The following is a 13293-nucleotide window of genomic DNA, read 5'->3' as shown; positions in this document are numbered from 1 at the left end:
CAGTATGACTAACTATGATAGTCAATCTAAAAAACGTTACAGTATGACTAACTATGATAGTCAATCTAAAAAACGTTACAGTATGACTAACTATGATAGTCAATCTAAAAAACGTTACAGTATGACTAACTGATGATAGTCAATCTCAATCTAAAAACGTTACAGTATGACTAACTATGATAGTCAATCTAAAAAACGTTACAGTATGACTAACTATGATAGTCAATCTAAAAAACGTTACAGTATGACTAACTATGATAGTCAATCTAAAAAACGTTACAGTATGACTAACTATGATAGTCAATCTAAAAAACGTTACAGTATGACTAACTATGATAGTCAATCTAAAAAACGTTACAGTATGACTAACTATGATAGTCAATCTAAAAAACGTTACAGTATGACTAACTATGATAGTCAATCTAAAAACGTTACAGTATGACTAACTATGACAGTCAATCTAAAAAAACGTTACAGTATGACTAACTGTGATAGTCAATCTAAAAAACGTTACAGTATGACTAACTATGATAGTCAATAAAAACGTTAAAAAACGTTACAGTATGACTAACTATGATAGTCAATCTAAAAAAACGTTACAGTATGACTAACTATGATAGTCAATCTAAAAAAAACGTTACAGTATGACTAAGTGATAGTCAATCTAAAAAAACGTTACAGTATGACTAACTATGATAGTCAATCTAAAAAACGTTACAGTATGACTAACTATGATAGTCAATCTAAAAAACGTTACAGTATGACTAACTATGATAGTCAATCTAAAAAACGTTACAGTATGACTAACTATGATAGTCAATCTAAAAAACGTTACAGTATGACTAACTATGATAGTCAATCTAAAAAACGTTACAGTATGACTAACTATGATAGTCAATCTAAAAAACGTTACAGTATGACTAACTATGATAGTCAATCTAAAAAACGTTACAGTATGACTAACTATGATAGTCAATCTAAAAAACGTTACAGTATGACTAACTATGATAGTCAATCTAAAAAACGTTACAGTATGACTAACTATGATAGTCAATCTAAAAAACGTTACAGTATGACTAACTATGATAGTCAATCTAAAAAACGTTACAGTATGACTAACTATGATAGTCAATCTAAAAAACGTTACAGTATGACTAACTATGATAGTCAATCTAAAAAACGTTACAGTATGACTAACTATGATAGTCAATCTAAAAAACGTTACAGTATGACTAACTATGATAGTCAATCTAAAAAACGTTACAGTATGACTAACTATGATAGTCAATCTAAAAAACGTTACAGTATGACTAACTATGATAGTCAATCTAAAAAACGTTACAGTATGACTAACTATGATAGTCAATCTAAAAAACGTTACAGTATGACTAACTATGATAGTCAATCTAAAAACGTTACAGTATGACTAACTATGATAGTCAATCTAAAAAAAAACGTTACAGTATGACTAACTATGATAGTCAATCTAAAAAACGTTACAGTATGACTAACTATGATAGTCAATCTAAAAAACGTTACAGTAGCACTGACTATGATAGTCAATCTAAAAAACGTTACAGTATGACTAACTATGATAGTCAATCTAAAAACGTTACAGTATGACTAACTATGATAGTCAATCTAAAAAACGTTACAGTATGACTAACTATGATAGTCAATCTAAAAAACGTTACAGTATGACTAACTATGATAGTCAATCTAAAAAACGTTACAGTATGACTAACTATGATAGTCAATCTAAAAAACGTTACAGTATGACTAACTATGATAGTCAATCTAAAAAACGTTACAGTATGACTAACTATGATAGTCAATCTAAAAAACGTTACAGTATGACTAACTATGATAGTCAATCTAAAAAACGTTACAGTATGACTAACTATGATAGTCAATCTAAAAAACGTTACAGTATGACTAACTATGATAGTCAATCTAAAAAACGTTACAGTATGACTAACTATGATAGTCAATCTAAAAAACGTTACAGTATGACTAACTATGATAGTCAATCTAAAAAACGTTACAGTATGACTAACTATGATAGTCAATCTAAAAAACGTTACAGTATGACTAACTATGATAGTCAATCTAAAAAACGTTACAGTATGACTAACTATGATAGTCAATCTAAAAAACGTTACAGTATGACTAACTATGATAGTCAATCTAAAAAACGTTACAGTATGACTAACTATGATAGTCAATCTAAAAACGTTACAGTATGACTAACTATGATAGTCAATCTAAAAAACGTTACAGTATGACTAACTATGATAGTCAATCTAAAAAACGTTACAGTATGACTAACTATGATAGTCAATCTAAAAAACGTTACAGTATGACTAAGTGATAGTCAATAAAAAACGTTACAGTATGACTAACTATGATAGTCAATCTAAAAAACGTTACAGTATGACTAACTATGATAGTCAATCTAAAAAACGTTACAGTATGACTAACTATGATAGTCAATCTAAAAAACGTTACAGTATGACTAACTATGATAGTCAATCTAAAAAACGTTACAGTATGACTAACTATGATAGTCAATCTAAAAAACGTTACAGTATGACTAACTATGATAGTCAATCTAAAAAACGTTACAGTATGACTAACTATGATAGTCAATCTCAATCTAAAAAAAACGTTACAGTATGACTAACTATGATAGTCAATCTAAAAAACGTTACAGTATGACTAACTATGATAGTCAATCTCAAAAAAACGTTACAGTATGACTAACTATGATAGTCAATCTAAAAAACGTTACAGTATGACTAACTATGATAGTCAATCTAAAAAACGTTACAGTATGACTAACTATGATAGTCAATCTAAAAAAACGTTACAGTATGACTAACTATGATAGTCAATCTAAAAAACGTTACAGTATGACTAACTATGATAGTCAATCTAAAAAACGTTACAGTATGACTAACTATGATAGTCTAAAAAAACGTTACAGTATGACTAACTATGATAGTCAATCTAAAAAACGTTACAGTATGACTAACTATGATAGTCAATCTCAAAAAACGTTACAGTATGACTAACTATGATAGTCAATCTAAAAAAACGTTACAGTATGACTAACTATGATAGTCAATCTAAAAACGTTACAGTATGACTAACTATGATAGTCAATCTAAAAAACGTTACAGTATGACTAACTATGATAGTCAATCTAAAAAACGTTACAGTATGACTAACTATGATAGTCAATCTAAAAAACGTTACAGTATGACTAACTATGATAGTCAATCTAAAAAACGTTACAGTATGACTAACTATGATAGTCAATCTAAAAAACGTTACAGTATGACTAACTATGATAGTCAATCTAAAAAACGTTACAGTATGACTAACTATGATAGTCAATCTAAAAAACGTTACAGTATGACTAACTATGATAGTCAATCTAAAAAACGTTACAGTATGACTAACTATGATAGTCAATCTGATAGTCAAAAAAACGTTACAGTATGACTAACTATGATAGTCAATCTAAAAAACGTTACAGTATGACTAACTATGATAGTCAATCTAAAAAACGTTACAGTATGACTAACTATGATAGTCAATCTAAAAAACGTTACAGTATGACTAACTATGATAGTCAATCTAAAAAACGTTACAGTATGACTAACTATGATAGTCAATCTAGTCAAAAAAACGTTACAGTATGACTAACTATGATAGTCAATCTAAAAAACGTTACAGTATGACTAAATCTAGTCAATCTAAAAAACGTTACAGTATGACTAACTATGATAGTCAATCTAAAAAACGTTACAGTATGACTAACTATGATAGTCAATCTAAAAAACGTTACAGTATGACTAACTATGATAGTCAATCTAAGTCAATCTAAAAACGTTACAGTATGACTAACTATGATAGTCAATCTAAAAAACGTTACAGTATGACTAACTATGATAGTCAATCTAAAAAACGTTACAGTATGACTAACTATGATAGTCAATCTAAAAACGTTACAGTATGACTAAGTGATAGTCAATCTAAAAAACGTTACAGTATGACTAACTATGATAGTCAATCTAAAAAACGTTACAGTATGACTAACTATGATAGTCAATCTAAAAAACGTTACAGTATGACTAACTATGATAGTCAATCTAAAAAACGTTACAGTATGACTAACTATGATAGTCAATCTAAAAAACGTTACAGTATGACTAACTATGATAGTCAATCTAAAAAACGTTACAGTATGACTAACTATGATAGTCAATCTAAAAAACGTTACAGTATGACTAACTATGATAGTCAATCTAAAAAACGTTAAAAAACGTTACAGTATGACTAACTATGATAGTCAATCTAAAAAACGTTACAGTATGACTAACTATGATAGTCAATCTAAAAAAACGTTACAGTATGACTAACTATGATAGTCAATCTAAAAAAACGTTACAGTATGACTAACTATGATAGTCAATCTAAAAAACGTTACAGTATGACTAACTATGATAGTCAATCTAAAAAACGTTACAGTATGACTAACTATGATAGTCAATCTAAAAAACGTTACAGTATGACTAACTATGATAGTCAATCTAAAAAACGTTACAGTATGACTAACTATGATAGTCAATCTAAAAAACGTTACAGTATGACTAACTATGATAGTCAATCTAAAAACGTTACAGTATGACTAACTATGATAGTCAATCTAAAAAACGTTACAGTATGACTAACTATGATAGTCAATCTAAAAAACGTTACAGTATGACTAACTATGATAGTCAATCTAAAAAAACGTTACAGTATGACTAACTATGATAGTCAATCTAAAAAACGTTACAGTATGACTAACTATGATAGTCAATCTAAAAAACGTTACAGTATGACTAACTATGATAGTCAATCTAAAAAAACGTTACAGTATGACTAACTATGATAGTCAATCTAAAAAACGTTACAGTATGACTAACTATGATAGTCAATCTAAAAAACGTTACAGTATGACTAACTATGATAGTCAATCTAAAAAACGTTACAGTATGACTAACTATGACAGTCAATCTAAAAAAACGTTACAGTATGACTAACTATGATAGTCAATCTAAAAAAACGTTACAGTATGACTAACTATGATAGTCAATCTAAAAAACGTTACAGTATGACTAACTATGATAGTCAATCTAAAAAAACGTTACAGTATGACTAACTATGATAGTCAATCTAAAAAACGTTACAGTATGACTAACTATGATAGTCAATCTAAAAAACGTTACAGTATGACTAACTATGATAGTCAATCTAAAAAACGTTACAGTATGACTAACTATGATAGTCAATCTAAAAAACGTTACAGTATGACTAACTATGATAGTCAATCTAAAAAACGTTACAGTATGACTAACTATGATAGTCAATCTAAAAAACGTTACAGTATGACTAACTATGATAGTCAATCTAAAAAACGTTACAGTATGACTAACTATGATAGTCAATCTAAAAAAACGTTACAGTATGACTAACTATGATAGTCAATCTAAAAAACGTTACAGTATGACTAACTATGATAGTCAATCTAAAAAACGTTACAGTATGACTAACTATGATAGTCAATCTAAAAAACGTTACAGTATGACTAACTATGATAGTCAATCTAAAAAACGTTACAGTATGACTAACTATGATAGTCAATCTAAAAACGTTACAGTATGACTAACTGTGATAGTCAATCTAAAAACGTTACAAACTAACGTTACAGTATGACTAACTCTGATAGTCAATCTCTAAAAAACGTTACAGTATGACTAACTATGATAGTCAATCTAAAAAACGTTACAGTATGACTAACTATGATAGTCAATCTAAAAAACGTTACAGTATGACTAACTATGATAGTCAATCTAAAAAACGTTACAGTATGACTAACTATGATAGTCAATCTAAAAACGTTACAGTATGACTAACTATGATAGTCAATCTAAAAAACGTTACAGTATGACTAACTATGATAGTCAATCTAAAAAAACGTTACAGTATGACTAACTATGATAGTCAATCTAAAAAAAACGTTACAGTATGACTAACTGTGATAGTCAATCTAAAAAACGTTACAGTATGACTAACTATGATAGTCAATCTAAAAAAACGTTACAGTATGACTAACTATGATAGTCAATCTAAAAAAACGTTACAGTATGACTAACAATGATAGTCAATCTCAAAAAAAACGTTACAGTATGACTAACTATGATAGTCAATCTAAAAAACGTTACAGTATGACTAACAATGATAGTCAATTTAAACAACGTTACAGTATGACTAACTATGATAGTCAATCTAAAAAACGTTACAGTATGACTAACTATGATAGTCAATCTAAACAACGTTACAGTAGGACTGACTATGATAGTCAATCTAAAAAAACGTTACAGTATGACTAACTATGATAGTCAATCTAAAAACGTTACAGTATGACTAACTGTGATAGTCAATCTAAAAAACGTTACAGTATGACTAACTATGATAGTCAATCTAAAAAACGTTACAGTATGACTAACTATGATAGTCAATCTAAACAACGTTACAGTATGACTAACTGTGATAGTCAATCTAAACAACGTTACAGTATGACTAACTGTGATAGGCAATCTAAACAACGTTACAGTATGACTAACAATGATAGTCAATCTGAAAAACGTTACAGTATCACTAACTGTGAAAGTTTGTCAGTGTTTTATTGTTAAGTGACGATTCTTAAGGTTTAATGTTTTGTATTTTTATAAGAAACATCACTGTTCTGTAACTACGGTTGTGCCACAGTAACAAGTTACAAGAGCACTGTTCTGTAACAACGGTTGTGCCACAGTAACAAGTTACAAGAGCACTGTTCTGTAACAACGGTTGTGTCACAGTAACAAGTTACAAGAGCAGTGTTCTGTAACAACGGTTGTGCCACAGTAACAAGTTAGAAGAGCACTGTTCTGTGACAACGATTGTGCCACAGTAACAAGTTACAGGAGCACTGTTCTGTAACAACGGTTGTGCCACAGTAACAAGTTACAAGAGCACTGTTCTGCAACAGCGGTTGTGCCACAGTAACAAGTTACAAGAGCACTGTTATGTAACAACGGTTGTGCCACAGTAACAAGTTACAAGAGCACTGTTCTGTAACAATGGTTGTGCCACAGTAACAAGTTACAAGAGCACTGTTCTGTAACAACGGTAGTTAAAAAGTTAAAAACAAACGTATTAGAAGTAAATCATCGAAGTGAAAGGGAAATGACTACAACAGATAATTACTTAGGAGGAATTATTTCATGTATACATGGGGAGACCTACTTCATTACTAGGTATTATTTCATGTTTACATGGGGAGGCCTACTTCATTACTTGATATTATTTCGTGTTTACATGGGGAGGCCTATCTCATTACTTGATATTATTTCGTGTTTACATGGGGAGGCCTACTTCATTACTTGATATTATTTCGTGTTTACATGGGGAGGCCTACTTCATTATTTGATATTATTTCGTGTTTAAATTGGAAGGCCTACTTCATTACTAAGTATTATTTTATGTCTACTTAGAAAGGCCTACTTCATTACTAGGTATTATTTCATGTCTACTTGTGAAGGCCTACTTCATTACTAGGTATTATTTCATGTCTACTTAGAAAGGCGTGCTCCATCTTTGAGCACCGTTGGTTATTAAAGTCCAGAGTTAGTTGTTAGTGGAAGATTGTGGTTCAACCTACTTTAATGTCCGATTGTTTGTTTTCCCAGCAGAAACGAGAAGAGATGGCACAAGATGTCAGAATGTCTCCTATTCCGTGTTTGCGGAACAGAAACAGAGCGTGCAGTTCATCCAATGAATCAGAGGTCAGGTTAGCCCCCTCCTTCCGCATGACCAACTTTGCCCACAGATCTTACTCCTCTAGAGCTGACTATGGCAGGAGAAGGAAACCGAAGGTTCTACAGAGCATCAGAAAGGGAGCATGCGCACTAAAAGCATCCATCCCAAAAATAAAAGACGTCAACAAAATCGACAAATACTCTCGTTCAGTGTTTCCTATCTCGTTCCTCATGTTTAATGTTGTTTACTGGTGTTTTTATGTGCTATGAGTAGTTAACCTCCCACAGAACACGTCTGTAATGGGAGACACGAAATAAGTTGTTGATACGCGTGGACAGAAAATTAATCTAGAAACATGTTTAAAAATTAGATTATCGCCAAAAGCGTACGTTTCTTACTACAGTCTCCAGGTGTCCTAGTCTATTCAAACAATCACTAAGCCACCAGACGAGAGGTCTTAAGACCAACGGATTTTTCTTTTTTTTAGGGCAGTTTAAAACAAACCTCACACACGTGAAATAATATTTACAAACAGTTCAACGAAAGAAAACATGAAAAACCATTTGGTAAGACTATCTGGTAGATAGTTCGGGTATTATTACTGGTTATGAACTTACAATGTCACTGTAATAGGTAAATCATTAATGTCTTCAGTAGCTAATTAGAGGCGGATATCAGTACTTGACTTTGTGAAGTTCATGTACTCGATGATTGGATTTATAGGGAACATAAGAACCAGTTTTCTGAAGACATCTGATAGATAATTAGATTTACAGACCACTAAGAATCACAGACTATGTGATTCTAAAATAACTATTTAATCTAGTTTCTCGTGTTTTTTTTTAAAAGTTGTAATTTTCATAAGTTTTATTGCTTACTGTAAAGATCTACCATCTTCACTTCAACATTGCCTCGATCAAACAGTATTCACTTTTAAAATAATATGAAAACAATGAAATATATCTTACGTGGTTAAAGTTACGTCATTTGAAATGGACACCACAACCTAAATAGAGCGTTTTCTTTTTCAGTGCAACTAGATGTTTCTATGTACCTTTTATTATTTTTAGAATGCTGTCCAATAAAAATAAAAGGATGTCTTGAAGATTCTGTTTATTTTATGTCATACGTAATATAATATCATAACAGGAATCCTTCAACGCTTTATTCTATACAGACAGATTATGTCAAGTGGTGAAGCCTTATTTCATCATCAGTGACGTAAGCTACAACACTTACAATAACACTTTCTTCATCATGAGTGACGTAAGCTACAACACTTACAATAACACTTTCTTTATCATGAGTGACATAAACTACAATACTTATAATAACACTTTCTTCAACATCTGTAACCTAAGCTACAATACTTACAATAACACTTTCTTCATCATAAGTGACATAAGCTACAACACTTACAATAACACTTTCTTCATCATCTGTAACATAAGCTACAATACTTACAATAATGCTTATGCACCGTACCACCTGTACAAACAATCTATATTAAATAACTAGAGTCCCTTAAAAATAATTACTAGACAAACAACCCTAAGACTAATGACGAGATAAGCAACCATTAATCTAATAATTAGAGAAACGACCATCCAACTAATGACCTGACAAACAATCATAGAATGAATGACCTAACAAACAATCATAGAATGAATGACCGGATAAACAATCATAGAATGAATGACCTGACAAACAATCATAGAATGAATGACCTGACAAACAATCATAGAATGAATGACCGGATAAACAATCATAGAATGAATGACCTGACAAACAATCATAGAATGAATGACCTGACAAACAATCATAGAATGAATGACCTGACAAACAATCATAGAATGAATGACCTAACAAACAATCATAGAATGAATGACCGGATAAACAATCATAGAATGAATGACCTGACAAACAATCATAGAATGAATGACCGGATAAACAATCATAGAATGAATGACCGGATAAACAACCTTAAAAAATAACGACTGATATATAATTCTTTAAAAGACAAACAACCCTAACTGGATGAGGAACGTTAAAAGTGAACGATAAGAACCAAGATGGACATAAGCCAGTTTATTGGAACAACCCTATCTGAATGGAATTCTAAAATCAATGTTATTTGTCCATAGGAATCAATAAATCTCTGAAACAACTAGTTGTATGTGTAAAAAGTCTTTTAATACTGCATAAAATAAGTAACTAAAGCATCGTAATATTCAAATAAAAATAACTAATAACACATCTTGACAGTAAACCAGCAGTGCACTTTGCCCGGAAATCACAGCTTGCCTTACATATTTCCTGGAAGTCGTTATCTCATAGTACATACTTGCTCAGAAGTCATTGTTGTTTGCCTTACCTATTTCCTGGAAGTCGATATCTCACAGTACATACTTCCCCGGAAGTCATAGCTTGCCTTACCTATTTCCTGGAAGTCGATATCTCACAGTACATACTTCCCCGAAAGTCATAGCTTGCCTTACCTATTTCCTGGAAGTCGATATCTCACAGTACATACCTCCCCGGAAGTCATAGCTTGCCTTACATATTTCCTGGAAGTCGTTATCTCATAGTACATACTTGCTCAGAAGTCATTGTTGTTTGCCTTACCTATTTCCTGAAAGTCGATATCTCACAGTACATACTTCCCCGGAAGTCATAGCTTGCCTTACATATTTACTGGAAGTCGTTATCTCATAGTACATATTTTCCGGAAGTCATAGCTTGCTTTACCTATTTCCTGGAAGTCGTTATCTCACAGTACATACTTGCCCGGAAGTCATAGCTTGCCTTACCTATTTCCTGGAAGTCGTTATCTCAGAGCACATATTTGCCCTGGAGTCACAGCTTGCCCTACATATTTCCTGGAAGTCGTAGCTCACTACATAATTCGCCAGTGTCGCATCCCACTTGTCACAAAACAATTTATCTTTACTCTTGTTTGTTACAAAGCTTACACACGCTCTCTTTTAATAAAGCTATTACTTTAACGACGTTCACATTTAACATTTCATACGTATGGTGCATGACTTGTTAACATATTTTGTTTTTCAGACAATCAACTTTTAGGTATCTAATATTTGTTTCGAATCTTTTTTTACCGTTCTCTATCACGTCCATTGTGATAGAGCTGAGTTATTTGTGTCTGTCTGTCCAGTATGTTTTCTACAACACTTGGTGAACACTTTACACTTCAACCAGCGCCATCCGAAAGATTCAGTTCTGTAAAAAGGTATTGGTTCTCTTAGTCAGGGCATTCTAGTGATCATAACACATTATATTGGACGTACTGCACAATTAAAACAATTCTCTATTACAATACTCCGTAACAAATAACTGGAGCAGAAGCTGCCCTTTCGCATTCAGATAAGACATCGTGAAGAAATATTTAAAACATCTACCGTGTTTTTCATTTATGTCTATGACTTCAGTTCTTCTTGAATTTGAAATAAGCTAAATGTGGAGTATTTAGACATGGATGAAGGCAAAAAATCGATAATTTTGTAATTTTACGTTTTTCCATGAAATGGTGAACTATGATATTTTTATCGCATAGTAACATCAAATCAGAATTATAACCATAATAAAGTATTGTGGTAAATTGTGTTTTGTGGCTTCTCTAACGTCTTTCATAATTTGATTTTGTGAGGAATGAGAGTCTTAATGTGCTGCCATCTAGCGTTTTCTAGAAACTATTACTTAAAAGGTATATATTAAGTTTATTACACAAAGATTGCGATATTTAACGTAAAAGAACTGTACTGTTACTTTAAACAAGCGTTTCTTGTTTCAAATCATCAAAAGCGAAAGTTGACGTCTGTAACTTCGTTTCGGTTTCTCGAAGATAACAATCTGTACGAAACATGTGGTCATTTGTCGCCACCGTTTCGGAAGTCGAAATTAAGCTAAAAGTGTTAGATCGTCCACTGATGAGAAATTTCGACAGGTTGGTCATCTGGTGGATGAATTATATGGCACCGTTTCGTGTGAAGAATGTATGTGAAAAGATATTGGTCATCCAGTGGATGAATTATCTGGCACCGTTTCGTATGAAGAATATAAGTGTAAAGCTATTGGTCATCAAGTGGAGATGAATTACTTTTCTGGTACCGTTTCGCGTAACGAAGGTAATTATTGAACACCCATCAGACAGGGCAAGTCCACAATACCTGAAGGGTTTTGCTGACACACTACAACCGTCTAGGAGGGTGTTTCTTTTTTGATGTTTTCCAACAGACTTCCTTGAGACATGAGACGAAGTTAGTTCTGACAGTTGAAGTCTGATATGACGGTTAAGACCAGCTTTAATATTTGTAATATAACGTGAGGCGATGTTAATTCTGACAATTGAAGTCTGATATAAGGGTTAAGACTATCTTTAATATTTGTAATATAGCATGAGACGAGGTTAGTTCTGATGGTTGAGGTCTCATATGTGGGTTACGACTAGCTTTAATATTTGTAATATAACATAAGGCGAGGTTATTTCTGACAGTTGAAGTCTGATATGAGGGTTAAGACTATCTTTAATATTTGTAATATAACATGATGAGAGGTTAGTTCTAGCAGTTGAAGTCTGATATGAGGGTTAAGACTAGCTTTAATATTTGTAATATAACATGAGGAGAGGTTAGTTCTGACAGTTGAAGTCTGATATGAGGGTTAAGACTATCTTTAATATTTGTAATATAACATGAGGAGAGGTTAGTTCTGACAGTTGAAGTCTGATATGAGGGTTAAGACTATCTTTAATATTTGTAATATAGCTTGAGACGAGGTTAGTTCTTACTGTTGAGGTCTCATATGTGGGTTACGACAAGCTTTAATATTTGTAATATAACATAAGGCGAGGTTATTTCTGACAGTTGAAGTCTGCAATGAGGGTTAAGACCAGCTTTAATATTTGTAATATAACGTGAGGCGAGTTTAGTTCTGACAGTTGAAGCTTGATATGAGGGTTAAGACTAGTTTTAATATTTCTAATATTGCACGAGGCGAGGTTAGTTTTAGCAGTTGAAGTCTGATATGCGGGTTAAGACTAGCTTTAATATTTGTAATATAACGTGAGGCGAGGTTATTGCTGACAGTTGAAGTCTGATTTGAGGGTTAAGACCAGCTTTAATATTTGTAATATAACGTGAGGCGAGTTTAGTTCTGACAGTTGAAGTTTGATATGAGGGTTAAGACTGGCTTTAAAATTTGTAATATAACATGAGGCGAGGTTAGTTCTGACAGTTAAAGTCTGATATGAGGGTTAAGACCAGCTTTAATATTTGTAATATAACGTGAGACGAGGATAGTTCTGACTGTTGAAGTCTGATATGAGAGTTAAGACTAGGTTTAATATTTGGAGTATAACATGAGGCGAGGTTATTTCTGACAGTTGAAGTCTGATATGCGGGTTAAGACTGGCTTTAATATTTG

General features: G+C 32.1%; 1 protein-coding gene across 4 annotated transcripts in view; it reads left to right on the top strand.

Moving 5' to 3' along the window:
* LOC143247829 (gamma-aminobutyric acid receptor subunit beta-like) overlaps window positions 1–8959 on the top strand; it is a 53982-nt gene extending 45023 nt beyond the window's left edge. For 2 of the 4 annotated variants that reach the window (XM_076496355.1, XM_076496353.1), the window contains exon 9: window positions 7788–8959. In XM_076496355.1, the coding sequence (XP_076352470.1) occupies window positions 7788–8123 (336 nt within the window). In that variant the 3' untranslated portion in view covers window positions 8124–8959. Of the gene's footprint in view, window positions 1–7784 lie in introns of all 4 variants that reach the window. The other 2 variants (XM_076496354.1, XM_076496352.1) reach the window with 1 other exon arrangement.
* The last annotated feature ends 4334 nt before the right edge of the window (window positions 8960–13293 follow it).

Source organism: Tachypleus tridentatus, chromosome 3 (assembly GCF_004210375.1).
Source record: "Tachypleus tridentatus isolate NWPU-2018 chromosome 3, ASM421037v1, whole genome shotgun sequence".
Taxonomy (NCBI): Eukaryota; Metazoa; Arthropoda; class Merostomata; order Xiphosura; family Limulidae; genus Tachypleus; species Tachypleus tridentatus.
Note: the sequence above shows the minus strand (reverse complement) of the source record. Positions and strands in the feature narration are given on the sequence as shown.